This window comes from Apodemus sylvaticus, chromosome 15, assembly GCF_947179515.1.
Source record: "Apodemus sylvaticus chromosome 15, mApoSyl1.1, whole genome shotgun sequence".
NCBI classification, from domain to species: Eukaryota; Metazoa; Chordata; class Mammalia; order Rodentia; family Muridae; genus Apodemus; species Apodemus sylvaticus.
The window spans coordinates 65806223-65822472 of NC_067486.1; the positions used below are offsets into that span (position 1 = coordinate 65806223).

The 16250-nt window shown below is 41.1% G+C and overlaps 1 protein-coding gene across 2 annotated transcripts in view; it reads right to left on the reverse strand.

The window, feature by feature from the left end:
* Positions 1-16250, reverse strand: part of Ccdc14 (coiled-coil domain containing 14) — a 39271-nt gene that overhangs the window by 10663 nt on the left and 12358 nt on the right. For both annotated transcript variants that reach the window (XM_052158809.1, XM_052158810.1), the window contains 5 exons: positions 15699-15917; positions 15493-15569; positions 12834-13350; positions 10172-10313; positions 1344-1414 (listed from right to left, as the gene is read on the reverse strand). In XM_052158809.1, the coding sequence (XP_052014769.1) occupies positions 1344-1414; positions 10172-10313; positions 12834-13350; positions 15493-15569; positions 15699-15917 (1026 nt within the window). The remainder of the gene's footprint in view (positions 1-1343; positions 1415-10171; positions 10314-12833; positions 13351-15492; positions 15570-15698; positions 15918-16250) is intronic.

The window sequence follows — 16250 nt, forward strand, 5'->3', positions numbered from 1 at the left end:
AAAACCAGAACGGGGAACTGGGAAGGGGTGGGAGGGAGGACAGGGGAAGAGAAGGGGGCTTATGGGACTTTTGGGGAGGGGGGGCTAGAAAAGGGGAAATCATTTGAAATGTAAATAAATTATATCGAATAAAAAAAATTAAAAAAAAAAAGAATCTTGATGTGCTACTGTGAACAGCACAGACCTCAAGGTCCCTCGAGGAGCTGTCAGTAAACAAATTACTGTAAACAGTAATACACAGTCTCTAAGAAAGTACACTAAGGCACATGATTAAGAGAATACAAAGAACAAGCTTAGAGGCCACCTTGACTTCCCACTGCCTTTCTGGACTCCCCTCTGGCCCTCTGACCCGCACTTTTTGCTAATAGCAGAACTAGAACCAGCCATCACAGACTACTCTGGTGAAGTTAACCACTTTATAAAGTGTTTGTTCTGCTGATTACTTAAACTTTTCTTCCCACTTTGTAAAAGAAATATGCCTTATGTATTACCAAAAAAACAAAAAACAAAACAAAAATAAAAAACCCCACAAACTTTTCCCTCTTTTGCCCACACTGTCTGAATACATTTTATCATTTAGAAATTGAAAAAAATTCTAGGGCATCAATATACTTCTTTATAACATCACATTTACACTAGACTCTAGGAAAAACCTCTGGGAATACTGCAAAGAGATCTCATCTGTTCTTAGACTCTTGTTTTTCTCCATGAAGCTCTGTGATCCATAAAGATGATTTGATAGTCACCTGCAGTTGCAGCGACTGAGGTGAGTAAGGAGGGAAGATCAACTGAGCCGCAAAGTCCAAGAGTAGCCTGAGCAACACAGTAAGACTCCCATAAAAAAAAAATAAAATAAGGGTCATGACAATATCTGCCAATACATGCACCCTGGCTCAGTACTAGAAATCCATCCTGCAAAACCTAGATACATGTGCACAAAGATCCTGGCACAAAGATTTTCATTTCATTGTTCACATTGTGGGAAAGGCTGAAATACTTTCAGAGGATCTTAAATATAGTAGAGATAACAAGCAGAATACTTACAAGGCTATTTAAGATATCGGCATATTTATTAATAACTTGGTTTCTCAAGATAGGGTCTTACTACATACAGGTCTGGCAGGGTGGTACTCATGCTGCCCAGGCTGGCCTCAAACTCCTACTTCACAAATACTGAAGACCACAAACATACCCAACAACTGTTTTAAATTATAACACAGTAACTCCTAATTTTAAAAAGTTGATACAGGGAGAAACTTCACTTAGGTAAAGCACAAGCCTGCACCAACATTTCCAGAGTAACAAAGACTTCAATTACAACCCTTCTAAGTTTTTTCACCTACATTCAAGGTTACCAGGTCCCTTTTCGGTTTTCTCTTGTTCTCGGAGGCGCTGATTCAAAATTCTCAGTTGCCTAAAGAAAGTAATAAAGATGGGTAAGAATCCTAAGCCCAGTTTACAGTATACATCAGATATTTTGATATATCAGATTTTTTATTTTCCTTATTATTTATTTTATATACTACAAAAGTCAATACAGGACTTGCAGTGTACCTTTATAGAAAAAAGACCTTTATTGAAAATTAATATCAATGTCCCGTACATAAGCCTGGCTCTATCTGTGTTTTAATTGAGAATTCAGACCATGTTCCTGGGCTCCATCTTAGTGGTCTGCTTCTTTCTAGGCCTGATCCCTCTTGCTACAAAAGGAGAGCTCAATAGTCAGGGTCATTTTAAAAATAATTGTTTTCTTAGAAAGAATAGTTTAGTTAGGATAAAAGAGCCCAGTTTCATTAAATCTCACCATTTCTCATAAAAAATATGGAATGCTGCATGAATTTGTGTGTCATCCTTGTGCAGGGGCCATGTGCTGGATAGCTGTAGACTAGGCTGGCCCAGAACTCACAGAGACCCACCTGACCCTCCCTCCTGAGTACTAGGATTAAAGGACTAGCTTTGAATTTGTAATCCTCCTGCCTTGATCTCTTTTGAGTAGTTGGGACTAAAGGTCTGCACTACCAGACCCAGGACAGCTAGGTGCAGAACTGTTCAGGACACTGTAAACCGTGGCCCACTATTTTCAAGGCCTGGAACTCAGTACAGCAGCTCACAGTGGCTAGAAATTGGATTCTCCTACCTTAGCCTCTTAAGTTCTGGGACAACACTCATGCACCATCATGTGCACGTTTCCTTTGTTTTCCATTTCTTTACCTTCACATCTCCTCTTTCAAAATGTGTGTGTGTGTGTGTGCACTTATACAATAGCCTTACTACTGTAGTTTACCCTTTAAAATAATTGCCATTTCTGTCAACTAGAATGCCTGTGGGTGCCAACTACTAGATAGATATATTTCTATTTCATGTGTGTGATTCATTGACAAAGTTGGGAGACATAAATCTGTGCTTCTAGTAATTTCATTATTAGATGGAAAAGTTAATGGCTTCATGGAAATGTCAGTATTAACCCTGTCTTCACAATGTGCACCCACTTCACAAACAAGAATATATAAGTAGGTACTGATTAGGACAAAACAAAACTCTGGCATTAGTATATTTCCAGAATTGGAAACTTTCTATACAAATGTATTTGATTTAGTAATTGAATCTAAAATGATATTATCTTGTCAAACACCATTCACAAGTATTAATTCTGGATAAAGAGTTAAGAACACAAAATGTACCGGCAAAACATAAATCCAACAACAAGTTTTATGAGGAAATATAAATAATCTTTTAACTATGAAAGGAATCCCTGAGGAGGACTCAAAATGCAACAACTATCAAGTAAAGACTATAAAGTCTAAACATATCACAATTTGAAGCTTGTTTTAGAATTGAAGGCCTGGAAACAGATATAACAAGCATATAAACAATTCCTCCAAGAAAGCTAAATGACTTATAAGCATTTTAAAAATGCTTAGCTTGGGTCTAAGGGATGGTTTACCATGAGAAATAGAATAGAAGGCCTGGGTTTGGATTCCTAGTCTTACATGAGAAGCTGGGTATAGTGGCACAACACTGACCATTAGCTTTCACGTGTACTCATATACACTTATGTACAACACACACACACATGCACACACGCACGTACATAGGCACACACAAATATATAAAACTATAAAGTAAATGAAAATAGCTCTTCATTAGGGACATTTTCTCAGTCAGCGGGAGCCTACTGTAACCATGTGGGTGACAGCTTGGCAATATCCAAGCTATAAAATATGTATAATCTTTGACAAGACAGTTTTTAAATTTAAGTTCTACTTTATGTGTATGGGTGTTTTGCCTGCATGTCTGTGTACCATATGTGTGCCTGGTGCCAGTGAGGACAAAAGAGGGTGTCAGGCCCCTAGAGCTGGAATTATGGTTATGAACTGTCATATGGGCGCTGAGTATCAAACCGGGGTCTTCTGCAAGTATAGCTTAACTACTGAGCCATCTCTGCAACCCCTGGACAAGCTAGTTTTACCTATAGGCTATTTACTCAGAAATAAATATGAAAAACACATAAAACTACACACACACACACACACACACACACACACACACTTCATGTGATGAAATGCTAAATGTACACATATTAAAATGAATAAGATAGCCATATATATTGACATAAAAAGAGCAGTAAAAAGGACGTGGAGGCTGGCTCAGCGATGGGGCACTTGTGTGGCATGTGCAAGGCCTTGGGTTCAATAACCACTACTGGAAAAAAAATCTCTAAGACACACATAAAGTGAAAAAGAATAAGCTGAAGATGGAACTCTGATTTTCTAAAAGGTTTCCCTCAAAGGTTTCACACGCAAATCTGGAAGAGGCAGCAGAGTTATAAAACTCTGATTTTTACCCAGATTATAAGACAGAATGCCCCTTCTGGTATCTTCCAGAAAAACAACAACTGCCCTATATGAGAAAATGCATTTTTACGAACTTTTTGTATGCTGTTCTTCAGATTCACCTCTTTTGAAGCATTAGTCAACTTGAACCTTCTATCACTTAGCACAAGCCTCCCACCCCACCCTGTCCTCCTAAGAGTGATCCTTTCACACTTGTCCTTTAAAAGACACAGAGTGGAGGGGCTGGGGAGATGGTTCTCTGGGTGACAGAGCTTGCTGGGTAAGCATGAGGACCTGATTTTGAACCCTCGCTATGCAAAACAGTTGGACATGGCTATGTGTGACCAGAACCCCACGGCTTGGAGGTGCAGACAGACGACCTGGGTGCTCGCTCACTAGCTAGCCAGCCTAGCCAAACAGCAATCTTCTGGTTCAGCCTGAGGGCCTTCCTGTCTTCAGGGAATAAGACAAAAGCCACAGAGAAAGGCAAGCAACATCTTCATGTTGCCTGCACATGAATGTGCTTGTGCAAGGCGCTCTCCCCCTCCCTCCCTCCCCTTCTCTCTTCTCCTTGCCCCATCTTAAAATGTGGCACAGATAGAAACTGTTATTGTGACAGTCCACCAATTTACTTGGGTGTGTCGTGATTAACATGTGCCCCTAGAACCCCACTTTCCCCAGGACTCTCAGCTCTCGCCTGCTGCTTCCTTCATCTCTTCTGCTGGCCCCTGGGTATTAGCTGAGGAGCACACTGAAACTCCGCCCACAGTTATAACACTTCTTCAAGCCCAACAGTACCAGTAGATACTCTTTCCTTATTCCCTGCCTTTACATCTTTGCTGTTTTATAATAAATACTAAAAACTAATAGCAAAAACAATCTCTCAGAAATGGATATTACACATACTATTTTAAATGCATTCAGTTTAAATACATTTGATTTTAACAAAAGATATAATGAGCGGATATTTAGGCAAATATTCCTTAATCAGCTTACTGTCATGTAACTGTCTGAAGGGGAAGAACATGCACACTAATACGCATCTATTTAAAGTGGAAACGTCTACACATTTTCTCATGTGACCCTCACCATAGGTCATAGGTGATAAGACCCTCACCATAGTTAGAGACACAGCATCTGAATTTCCTCAGGCCGTTTTCATACTCCTCCTTTCCTGGACAGACAACCACTACCCACGGTTCAGACTGTTCATTTTCTAGAATTTTATAGAAATGGAATCCGGAACTATATATAGAGTCTGCCATCCTGGCTTCTTCCAGTCAGCTCAATGATTCTGAGGCCCATCCATCCTGTAGCATGGATAACAAGTCCTTCTTTTCTGCTGCTGGCCAGCACGACAAACACCTGTCAACAGATACTTAGCCTGTTTCTTTTGAACTCTGCAAAATGGGATATGTGCTTTCATTCTGAGAACATGTTGAGGAATGGACTAGCTAGATCAAATGGCAGACTTACGTGTAATTTCTAAGGAACTACCAAAGGAACTTTTGATTTCCAAAGTGCCCTTACCATTCTACATCCCAGCCAACCAAGATGGCGCTCCTCCACATGCTCACGAACACCACTCACACCAGTGGGTGTTTGATTGCTGCTATTTGGTGAGTATTCCAATGTGCTCTTAACTTGCGGGTTCCTATTGGCTAATGATGACAACTATCTTTCTGTGTTCCTATTTGATGTGCGTTGATCAGAACCCTAAACTTCACACGAGCAAGTGATCTACTACTAACTAGCCCACGTCCTCAACCCCAGCCTTGTTCTGTTGCTTATTTAGGGACAAGGTCTCCTATGCAGCTGGCCCTGAACTTAGGATTAGCTCTGCTTCCACCCTCCAAGAGCAGGTGTATTGCCATGCCTGGCCCCTCGATAGAGAAGTTTCTCTTCAAAACTTTTACCCATTTTTAGAAGAACACTTAATGCAGAGGTACAACATAGAGTTGTGGTAGTTCTTTATATCAATAGATATAAGTTCTTTATAAAATACATTTTGCATACATTTTTTTCTCAGTATGTTTGTTGCCTCTTCAATCTGGGATAATAGTGGCTTTTGAAAAACAAAATTTTAAAATTTGACTTTTAATGTATTTACTTCTAGTTTATATTTTGTGATTATATTTTTTTAAAAATCTTCCCCAGTGCACTAGGGCTCTCCGCACGCTACCTCCACCAGCCTTTGTGTACTGAGATAGCAACTCTTGTATATGGTGTGAGGCCATGGTTGAGATTTGCTTTTAGCACTGTTTAAAAGACTGTACTGTGTGTGTGCTGTACATGCTCACATGTATGGAGGTACAAAGGCTAATGCATATGCACCCGTGCACCTACAGTGTGCGTACGTGCGTGCATGCGTGCATGTGCGTGTGCGTGTGCGTGTGTGCGTGTGTGTGTGTGTGTGTGTGTTGAAGCCAGAGGTCCCCGAGGGTATTATCCCCTATCAGTCTCTACTTTGATGAGGTCTCTCTCTGAACTCAGATTCATGGATTCAGTTAGTCTAACTAGCAGCTTGCTCCAGGCGTCTCCTGGTTCTGCCTCCTAGGCTCGGGGCCACTAGGCCCATGTAGATGCTGGAGATACAAATGCAGAGTCTCACATGTGTCTGGGGAGCACTTTTAACCTCCAAGCCTCCTCCCTAAGCTCCAAACATTATTTTTGAGCTTGGTGTGTAAATCAGAGAGCTTGCAGAATATATGTAAAGCCCAGAATTCGTCTCAGAGCCCCCACCACACACATACCAAGAACACAAAATGTGAAGTGTTTCGAAAACAAAAATAAGGCCAGAAGATGTTGAACAATTAATTCAGTAATAACTAAAATGGAAAGAAGAAAACAAAACCCCCGAAACCAATATAATAATTCACTCAGGCTTGTGGGGCCTGCAATACTCTTGACTTCACATTTGCTGGTTAGTTAGTTCTGTGTGCTTCTAATGGGGCTGTCATTGTTACCATTTTCTCTTTTAATCATCCAAGCCTCCCTAGCTCACTTTTCTTCTCCCTGTCCTCTTTTCCTTTTGTAAGTGCCCCCCAACTCCTCCCCGGCTCCCAGGGCCTCCTAAAGACTACGAAACACTGGGGAGGGAGGCTTTCTTCACCCGCCCGTCCTTGCTATACATTTGTTTGTTCTCCCTGTTATATACAGTCCTGCATACAGTCACCTCTCTGTCTGTGGCCTGTACCCAAGTTTCCCTGCTACTTCCCTTACCACCCTGCCTTAGGAGAATGGTTTTCCTTCAGTTCTTCCTTGTACAGGGCTTATGTTCTACACCTGCTTGGTTATCTCATCAGTTATATTCTAATAACAAATTACTTATATTTAGCTGCTGCCTCTCCAGTGTCTACAAGGGCAGATCCATAGTAAAAGCTCTGTAAAAATATGTTTAAAATCCCAAATCTACATTTCTACCTTGGATGTTGTTCTTATGTTCTAGACTTCCAGACAACAGACCAAATCTAAATTTTAACTCACCGGCTCGACTACCACCTCTCCTAACTACAAAATAAAGTGTGGGAGAAGACAATCAAAAAACTCATTTCTCTAGGAGATACTATTCTAACATCTGCCAAAAAGTCAAACAAACATCTTAGTGAGACCCTCAGCTGTGCGCATTTGCTCACAAGCTATAGTGGTGTATGGATTCTCCGAAGCTTATATTTGAATATGAATCAGGAAGTGGTCACAAATTCTAAGTTATTATATATATATATATATATATATATATATATATATATATATATACATAGGCACTCTCTAGACTGCTGATTATTTTTTTAAATTGGATATTTTTCTTTATTTACATTTCAAATGTTATCCCCTTTTCATGTCTCCCCTTCGGAAATCCCCTATCCCATCCCCCAACCCCACCTCTATGAGAATGCTGCTCCCCCGTCCACCCCCCCACTCCCACCTTCCTGCCCTGGCATTCCCCTACACTGGGGCGTTGAGCACCCTCAGGCCCAAGGGCCTCTTTTCCCACTGAAGTCCAATAAAGCCATCCTCTGCCACATGAGGCCAGCTCCATGGGTCCCTCTAGAGTGCTGATTCTTACTATGAGATAATGCTCTATTCTGAACCACCATCCAGGATATTTTGGGACATACTAGGGGGCTTCTATAGGTAAATTCAACAAGGCATTACAGATTACAGATATCTTGTGGGTTGGGAACAGGCAGACTAAACAGAGACAACTGTGTTTCAAGTATCACATAAGTAATGGACATTTCAAAATGCCCAAAGTACATTAGAAGCCAGGAACCTAGCAGTTTTTCTTTTTGCCACAAGATGGCAATAAACTTCAAGTTGTGTGGGGGTTGGGTGAGGAGGGAAAGGATCAGTTTTCTAGTTAAAACATGTAGTTTACAAATGTCTATAAAGAAAAAAATGAAAATCACTTCTAAATAAGTCTACCCATTTTGTATTTTATTTATAGTGAAGTTTATGAATGATTCCAAATAAAGATTAAAAAATAGCACAAAATTTCCACATTGCTACTGGAAGTCCCATTCTATCCAAAGGAACATATCTAACAAATTCTTCATTTTTCAGTAACTTTTATCCTTTAAAAGGTCAAGTAAATAACAGCGGCAACAGACTGTTATACAATCTTTTCCCCCTAAGGACAGACAGCTAAAAAGCTCTACTGTCAATTCCAAAGAAGTGGATATCAATTAAGTTAACACCCTTAGAAAAATTAAAAACAACTGGTGACAAATTAAAGAGCAAGCCTCCTTTTCACGAGTGGCTTATAAAGAACTCCTACAGCAATTCTAAAATATTCCGAGGAACAGAAATGAGAATCACTGGCATTACCATGGTGACCGTGTTAAAATAATAATAGTCTCAGACTAGGTTCTAGTATGCATAACGAACCAATTATTTGATTATTATTCCTTTAAATAACAGGCTGTAACTACACCTGAAGAGTGATCCTTAAGTCAAGTCTCTACTTCCTCATGGAGTTACTATAGAAGCCCAGAACTAAGATTTGGGGCTCTCAAATCAAATCACCTTGGAGATAAGTCTTGACTCCCTCTGAGCAAATCCGAGTGTCTTTCTGTGCCTTGGTTTCCTCCTCCCCACATGAAGATGGCATAATAGCTGTCGCGCTCCTGGGAGGACTTAAGTGCTGGTGCACAGGAAGAACAGTATTGCAGGTGTGCCTTGAAGGTGAGGAGTAGCTGCTGTTTACTCCGTATTACTTACTCTGGATTTTAGATTTTGGAAAATCAATACTGTTACAGGAAGCCCTCAGATTAGAACTGATGACAGTATTATTAGAAGTTAGGCCCACAACTCTATCCACAGATGAGATCTTCTGATGCTAAGCACCTAAGTCTCACTAGATGTCTTCTCTGTAGGCCACAGACCCATGTATTTAAACTGCTCTCCAACCAGGAATCCTTCTTTACTGTTTTTACGTCTTTTGAAAACTGCCTGTGCGGCCCTGCAAGTCCTATCTGTGCTCGCGAGACCACTGTCAGGGCACATTACTATGCAGAGCTGAGAAGCACCTGAAGATGAACTCCAGCGGGAAGGCCATCGACAGATCCTGGATGACACACTTCAGCGGACATCACAGAAACACTCAGAACATTAAAACAATACTGATAATAAATGGGGGATTTCCTCTCATTTCAAGACCATCTTAGTGGTTTCAAGTTTTCTTAAACAAGAATGTAACTCCAGCAAGTTAATATGGCTAAAAAGAAATGTAGAATTTCCGTACACGCCATCCTACATCTAGGTAGGAAGGGCTGCCAGCACTTGGCTCTCTCACAGCAGGGTCTCTTCCCTGACGCCATGTTCCAGGCATCTGTATCAGGAGGGAGCATTCGACTGGTTTTAGGTTTCAGATCACAAAATGACTTCTGGTCCAAGAGATATTAGATTATTATGTTTACACTTGCTGCCCCCATCACACCATGGAAAACACACCAAGACAGTGGCTTCTTACAGCAAAAGGAATCCTAGATTCTGAGCCAGGACGAAAGAGGCTTCATGACCCATGATGGTCTTGGAGGAAGGAAAACCACACTTTTCCTAAGAATCAGATGTTTGTTATTGTAAAATGACTTAGATTAATACTGTGACTACCTGAGGCAGGCCCATCTTCCGATGTCCATGCTAACAGGTGACAACAGACATAAAACAGGCGGGAGAACATACGTCCTAGTGGGCAGGAGTAATGGAAAGTGGATGAATGGGAAACCTTCAGAAAACGAGAACGGGAAGGCATAAAAATGGAGACTGAAGTCTGTCGCCCTGCAGCTGTGCTCCAGCTGTGGGCACCTCTACCTTTACATCCCAAGGGCACGTCTTACCTCCGCAACTGAGCATTCTCACTTCTCAGTGGCTGCAGGGCCAGGGCTATTTCAGCTTCCACGTTTGTGTGGCCACTCACTGCTGCAAGCCCAGATATGCACACCTCTACTTCTGCTACCAATCTCTGAACTTCCGAATCCTCTAGAAAAGGCAAGCGAGTAAAGTCAGTAATTTAAATTGACAAGATTACTGGCAGGCATTACCAAAAGTCTTTATAGATCATATGCACTCATTATAGATTTCAATTTCACTACTCATGATTATCATACAAATTCCACTTTTCTTTATCTTGCTGTATTTACTTACTCAGAACTACTCTAAGGAATTGTTAAACTGAGTAAAGAAAGATTAATCATAAACACAAAATTATTATATTTAGTGATCTTTTTTCCAGTTAACTGAAGTGGGAAACAGCTCTCCACATTTCTCCTAGTTGGCACTTATCAGGGATCTATGGTGGACTCGATGATTGCTATGCAAGTTTCCTATAACTGTTCCTCTATAAACAACAATACTTTGATTCTGCATTTAAAAATACAGTTCATCACCACTTGGTGGTGGCACAGGCCTTTAATTCCAGCACTCTGAAGCTGGGGTGGGCATGGGGATGGGGGGGTGGAGGTTAGGGTGGGGAAGAAGAGGCATGGTGACCTCTGAGTTTGAGGCCAGTCTGATCTAAAGAATGACTTCCAGGTCATCAGAGCTATACAAAAAAATCATGCCTTGAAAAACAAAAAATATTGTTCATTTTAGTTGATTTCTAAGATATGACTTCATTATTTAACATTACAAAGTACAACTACTGTGACCCAGCCAACCTCTGTCTTTTGTTACTAACTGTGGAGAGCAGCTACAGCTGGAAGTGGCCAGCACACGTAAGGAGCAAGTACGTAGTCCAGTGTTTGTTGTCCCCTCCGTCCCACCAAAGCATTCGAGATAATCAAGTATAAACAGCGGTGTTCCTCCACACTGTTTGGACACTGATGAGAAGCGCATGCACAGTGAACAACCTTGTCCGCGACTGCGTGGTGCTCGCTCTCTAGAGTAGTTCTCCTCACGGCTCCGAGGGTGGGGAGCTGGCTCAAACAGTTTTTAGAACTCTGACCTTAGTAAAACCACATAAAAATTGCATGACTTATTGTGTCTAACATATTTTGAATTGTGTATGCAGTATAATAGCTAAAATGAATGAATGGATACACATTGCCTCGTATATTAACTTTTGTGGTGAGAAGGCTGGAAACCTAAGCTCTTAGTTTTCGTATATGTGCTGCTGAAGTGAGCATACCTCTTAGCAATAGAAAAAAACATGTTGTAATTTACCACCACCCTGCATAGTATATTTTAACTTTAGTCCTTCTTCCTTTCTGAGATTTTTTTTTTATTTTTCATTCTTTGGCCAATATTTCAATGACTTCATTCTTTTAGCCTAGATTTCTTCATAGTGAAATAGAACTAAAAAAAAAGGTATCTCCTTGGGTTGCTAAGATTAGAATGAGATACTATTATCCAAAACTCGATTTCCTTACCTGAAATGGAGGCAATTACAAGACTGCTGTGAAACTCAGGAGAGGTGACTCCTGAGAGCACAGAGCAGTGCTAGGCCAAGGGAGCACCAGGATACCTGGCACTGGTGTCCAAGGAAGCACCAGGACACCTGGCACTGGGGCTGTTACAGCCACTGCTGCTGCCATGATTAAAGATTTGGGCAAAAGAAAGGAAAGAGCCAGGTGTGGTAGTGCATGGCTTTATTCTCAGTACTTGGGAGATGGAGGTAGGTAGCTTTCTGTGAATTCAAGTACAGCCTGAACTACAAAGCAAGTTCCAGGCTAGCCAGAGCTATACAGTAAGTCCCTATCTCAAAAAAATAAAATAAAATAAAATAAACAAAAAAGCCCATGTCTAATGAAAGAAACTAATGTTTGAAGATTTTAAAAGAGCAATTTTAATACTTAACCTATGTGTTAATTGCTGTATCTACAAGGATTTTAGAAGTCTGTGTTATGTGTTAGCCTATAAATGGCAGCTATTCTGTTAGTTCCACAATCAATTACTGTGCTTTCTAAGATGACATATTTCTAATTCATTCCAAGCAAATGCCACTACTTCAAAATACACACACACACACAGTCTCTCTCTCTCTCTCTCTCTCTCTCTCTCTCTCTCTCTCTCACACACACACACACACACACACACACACACACACACACACACACACACAACACCCCTTGGCTCAAAGACCTTTTTCCTTGATTTAAGAGAAAAATACTAAACATAAACTAAGAACATAAGTGGCTTGGGTTGTGACACAAAGAGGAATCTGTTGACAATGTAACAGCTAGGTATTAAACTACAGAAGCAAATTTACATCTTTGTTAAAGAAAAAAGTCATCTAGGGAGGAAGACTAGGGCTCCAACAGCAGCAGCAGCTGCAGAGCAAGCTGGAACCTCTCCTAGAGTGTGAAACCCTGTCTCAGGAAACAAACAAAAGCCCCCAAATGAAAGACAACCAACAGAACTCTCCCTTATGGAGTCGAGATACAGTTCTGTGAAGAACAGCAGAAACTCCTGCTCCGTTACCGCATCTGAGGACAACAGAGGACACAGCACAGCCATCAAGCATTCTAGATTACAGAGAAGCATGCGTGCGCACTCATCTACCTTGCTCTGCGATCAGGGCCTTGAGCTCCCCCAACAAGCACTTGGCAACTCTGACTCTCTCGGCAGTCTGGCTCACGGTCTCTGCCGGCTGCACAGTCTGGGCTAGTTTTGCATCTTGCACATGCATGCTTAGATGCTTCTCTTCATTTGTGGCCTCTCCACTGTCTTCTCTGGCACACTTTTCTTCATTTGTGGCCAAGAAGGCTGGCTGTAACTGAGAGGGACTTTGGTATGCCTCACTGTCCGAGAGGGCGTCCTTTCCATGAGCTGGAAACAGAGGCGGGTGTGTTTGGAAATACTTTAGTGATTCTGCTTCCTTAGGAGCTCTCTGTTGGGGCAGAATCCAATTCGCAAGATGCAGCTGCTGAATCTTTGAACCGGCTGTACTGTCAGTGTGGGGACGGCCACATGCGACTCCAGGGTGGACACTAAATGAATCCCTGGGAACATCATGGTGCTTCACAGAGCTTGTTTGAGCTTGCGATTCCAACTGGTTATCATCATCAGTCTGAACCTCCTAAAGCAAGAAAAAAAAAAAGTAAGCCTTCAAAAGTATGAACAGACATATTTGTAAGATTATAAAAACACAAATGAATTAATATTAGAACATAATTTTCTACCATTACAAACCAATTTTGGATATTTTCAGCTTACAAGCAAGCTGAGCTTCACTGCACAACAAAGTTGAGTTTCCAGAGCTTAAGTAGATGACTCTGTAATGTGGGAACATTAGGCCATGATGAAAATAGATTGTTTACAAATACCACACATGTTTTAAAAGCATCAAAAATTAGTCCACATTTGGACTCAAACAAACATTTTCATTTTGAGAAACTTTTTAAGAAGCAACCTCGGAGGCTGGAACGATGGCTCATCTGTTAGTCTTGCAGAGGATCTGGGTTCAGTTCCCAGCACCCACATGGCTGCTCACAACTCCAGTTCCGGGGATCCAATGCTGTCGTGCATGTGGTGCACAGACATACATGCAGGCAAAATCCCCACACAAATAAAAACAAAATAAGTATTTTATTTAAAAAATACACACAGAGCTTTGATAAAAATATATTCAGTGCTCTCTCCACCAGCCGAGCAAGGTGCCCAAAGGAAAGAAGATCAAGGGGAAGAAGGTGGCACCGGCCCCCGACACCATTGTCAAAGAAACAGGGGGCCAAAAAGGTGGTCAATCTCAATTGTTTGAGAAAAGGTCCAATAACTTCGGCCTTGGGCAGGTCATCCAGCCCAAAAGAGACCTAACACGCTTCGTCAAATGGCCCCGCTACATCCGGCTGCAGCGGCAAAGAGCCGCTCAAAGCCCCTCCTGCCATTAACCAGCTCACCCAGCAAACAGCTGGCCAGGCGAACATCTACTCAGCCGCTTAAGCTTGCCCACAAGTACAGGCCAGAGACAAAGCAGGAGAAAAAGCAAAGGCTGCTGGCCCGTGCTGAGAAGAAAGCTGCTGATAAAGGGGACATTCCAACTAAGAGACCACCACATGTCCTCTGAGGAGTCAACACAGTCACCACCTCGGTGGAGAACAAGAAAGCTCAGACCCCATCGAGCTGGTGGTTTTCCTGCCTGCCCTGCGTTCAAAGATGAGGGTGCCCTACTGCATCATCAAGGGAAAGGCCAGGCTGGGGCGCCTCGTCCACAGGAAGCTATGCACCACTGTTGCCTTCATATAGGTTAACTCAGAAAGCAAGGGTGCTCTGGCTGAGCTGGTGGAAGCTATTAGGATCAATTATAATGACAGATATGTTGAAATCTGCCACACTGGAGAGGCAACAAAGTCTGTGGCTCGCATGGCCAAGCAGGAAAAGGCAAGACTAAAGAGAACTCGCCACTAAACTGGGTTAAATGTAAACTACGTTTTCTGTACATAAATATAATTACAAAATTATCTTCCATATATATATATATATGTATGTGTGTATATATATGTATGTGCATATATATATATGTATGTATGTATGTATGTATGTATATATATTCATTCAGCTAGGGATGGAGCCCAGTGAGTGAATGTGCTTGTCTTGTCTAGCGTGTGAAGTACTGGGTTCAATTTTTAGGACCACAGAAATAAAAATGTTTGTGCATATATAAAATATAAGTGAATGTTATAGTAATAAAACTAGCTGTTAGTTCAATGTCAAAATCACAGACTAGTGATTTTATTATATAATTTAGCTCAGAGACATTTGTCATAAGAGAAAAGACCTACAAAATACAGCTCTAACTATATAAAAGGCATATATAAGGCATATATCAAGAAAACAGTCATGCTACTATATTAAGTGAAAAAGCAGCACATAACTGTATAAAGCAAAGTTCTTAAAGAAAAAGCACTTACAAACAGAGAACAAAACATGCAGCGTTAACTGAGTGAAAACACACTGTACCAGGGTACTGGAGTTCTCTTTTCTCATCACCTCTCTCCCTCTCTCTCCCTCTCTACCCCCTCTCTCTCTCACACACACATACACACACACACACACACGCACACACCCCAACCACTGTTCTTAAGAGTTAAAATTTTTAAATACAATAATTATGAAATTGGTTTCATATCCTACTATATTTGATCAATAAATTTGGTACACTGCTAAGATGACAATTTCTCTAAGCAAGCCATTACTTTAGTAACAAACTATATATACCCACAGAGTGGACCATTAGAGGGCAGGATGGCTGCTGAGGTGGCCAGACAGAAGTGGAAAGATGTGGTGTTGCCTGAGAGTCTACAGAGTTAAAAAAAAAAAAAAAAAAAAAGAAGTATCCATTATTCACACCTTACAGTGCTTATATAATAACAAAGTAATTTAATTGTAGTTCACATTCAACATTTTGAAACTATGGTAGGAACTAACCTGAATTAGACACTGTACGACACCCAGCAGACATTCCATTGCGGCCATTTTTTGAAGCCAAGGTATTCATCAGTGACATTTGAGTCTGCACATGCTCACAGAGGGCCTGGTATATTATCGGTGAGTACATTCTATAATGATCTTGTAATGACCAGTGCTGTGCTATGTCACTTCTAGTAGAAGCTTCATTAGACATCCATTTCTTATTTTCCGATGATACTAATGTGGAAAAAGGAAGTGAGTTCTTAAATATGAGTCTCCGACAACTTTTACCCTAATATCTTTATTGTAACTACCAGAAGAAAATCATCCCAAGTTCTTTTGAAAGGAATGAATTAAGTTTCCCCCCATCAAAATTCATCTGTACACTTCCAAATCTCCAGTGAGTGCTACTTGGAAATCCTCCCTTTCAGCTACAACACCTGTATGGGCACTGCATTATCACTGATGTTCACTAAACTCTTCCACATGGTCCCTTGTCCTGTTCTCAGTGGAAAACAGAATACAAAAGGAAAAATACTTTGTATTCATAGTTAAAAAAAAGAAAAAGGG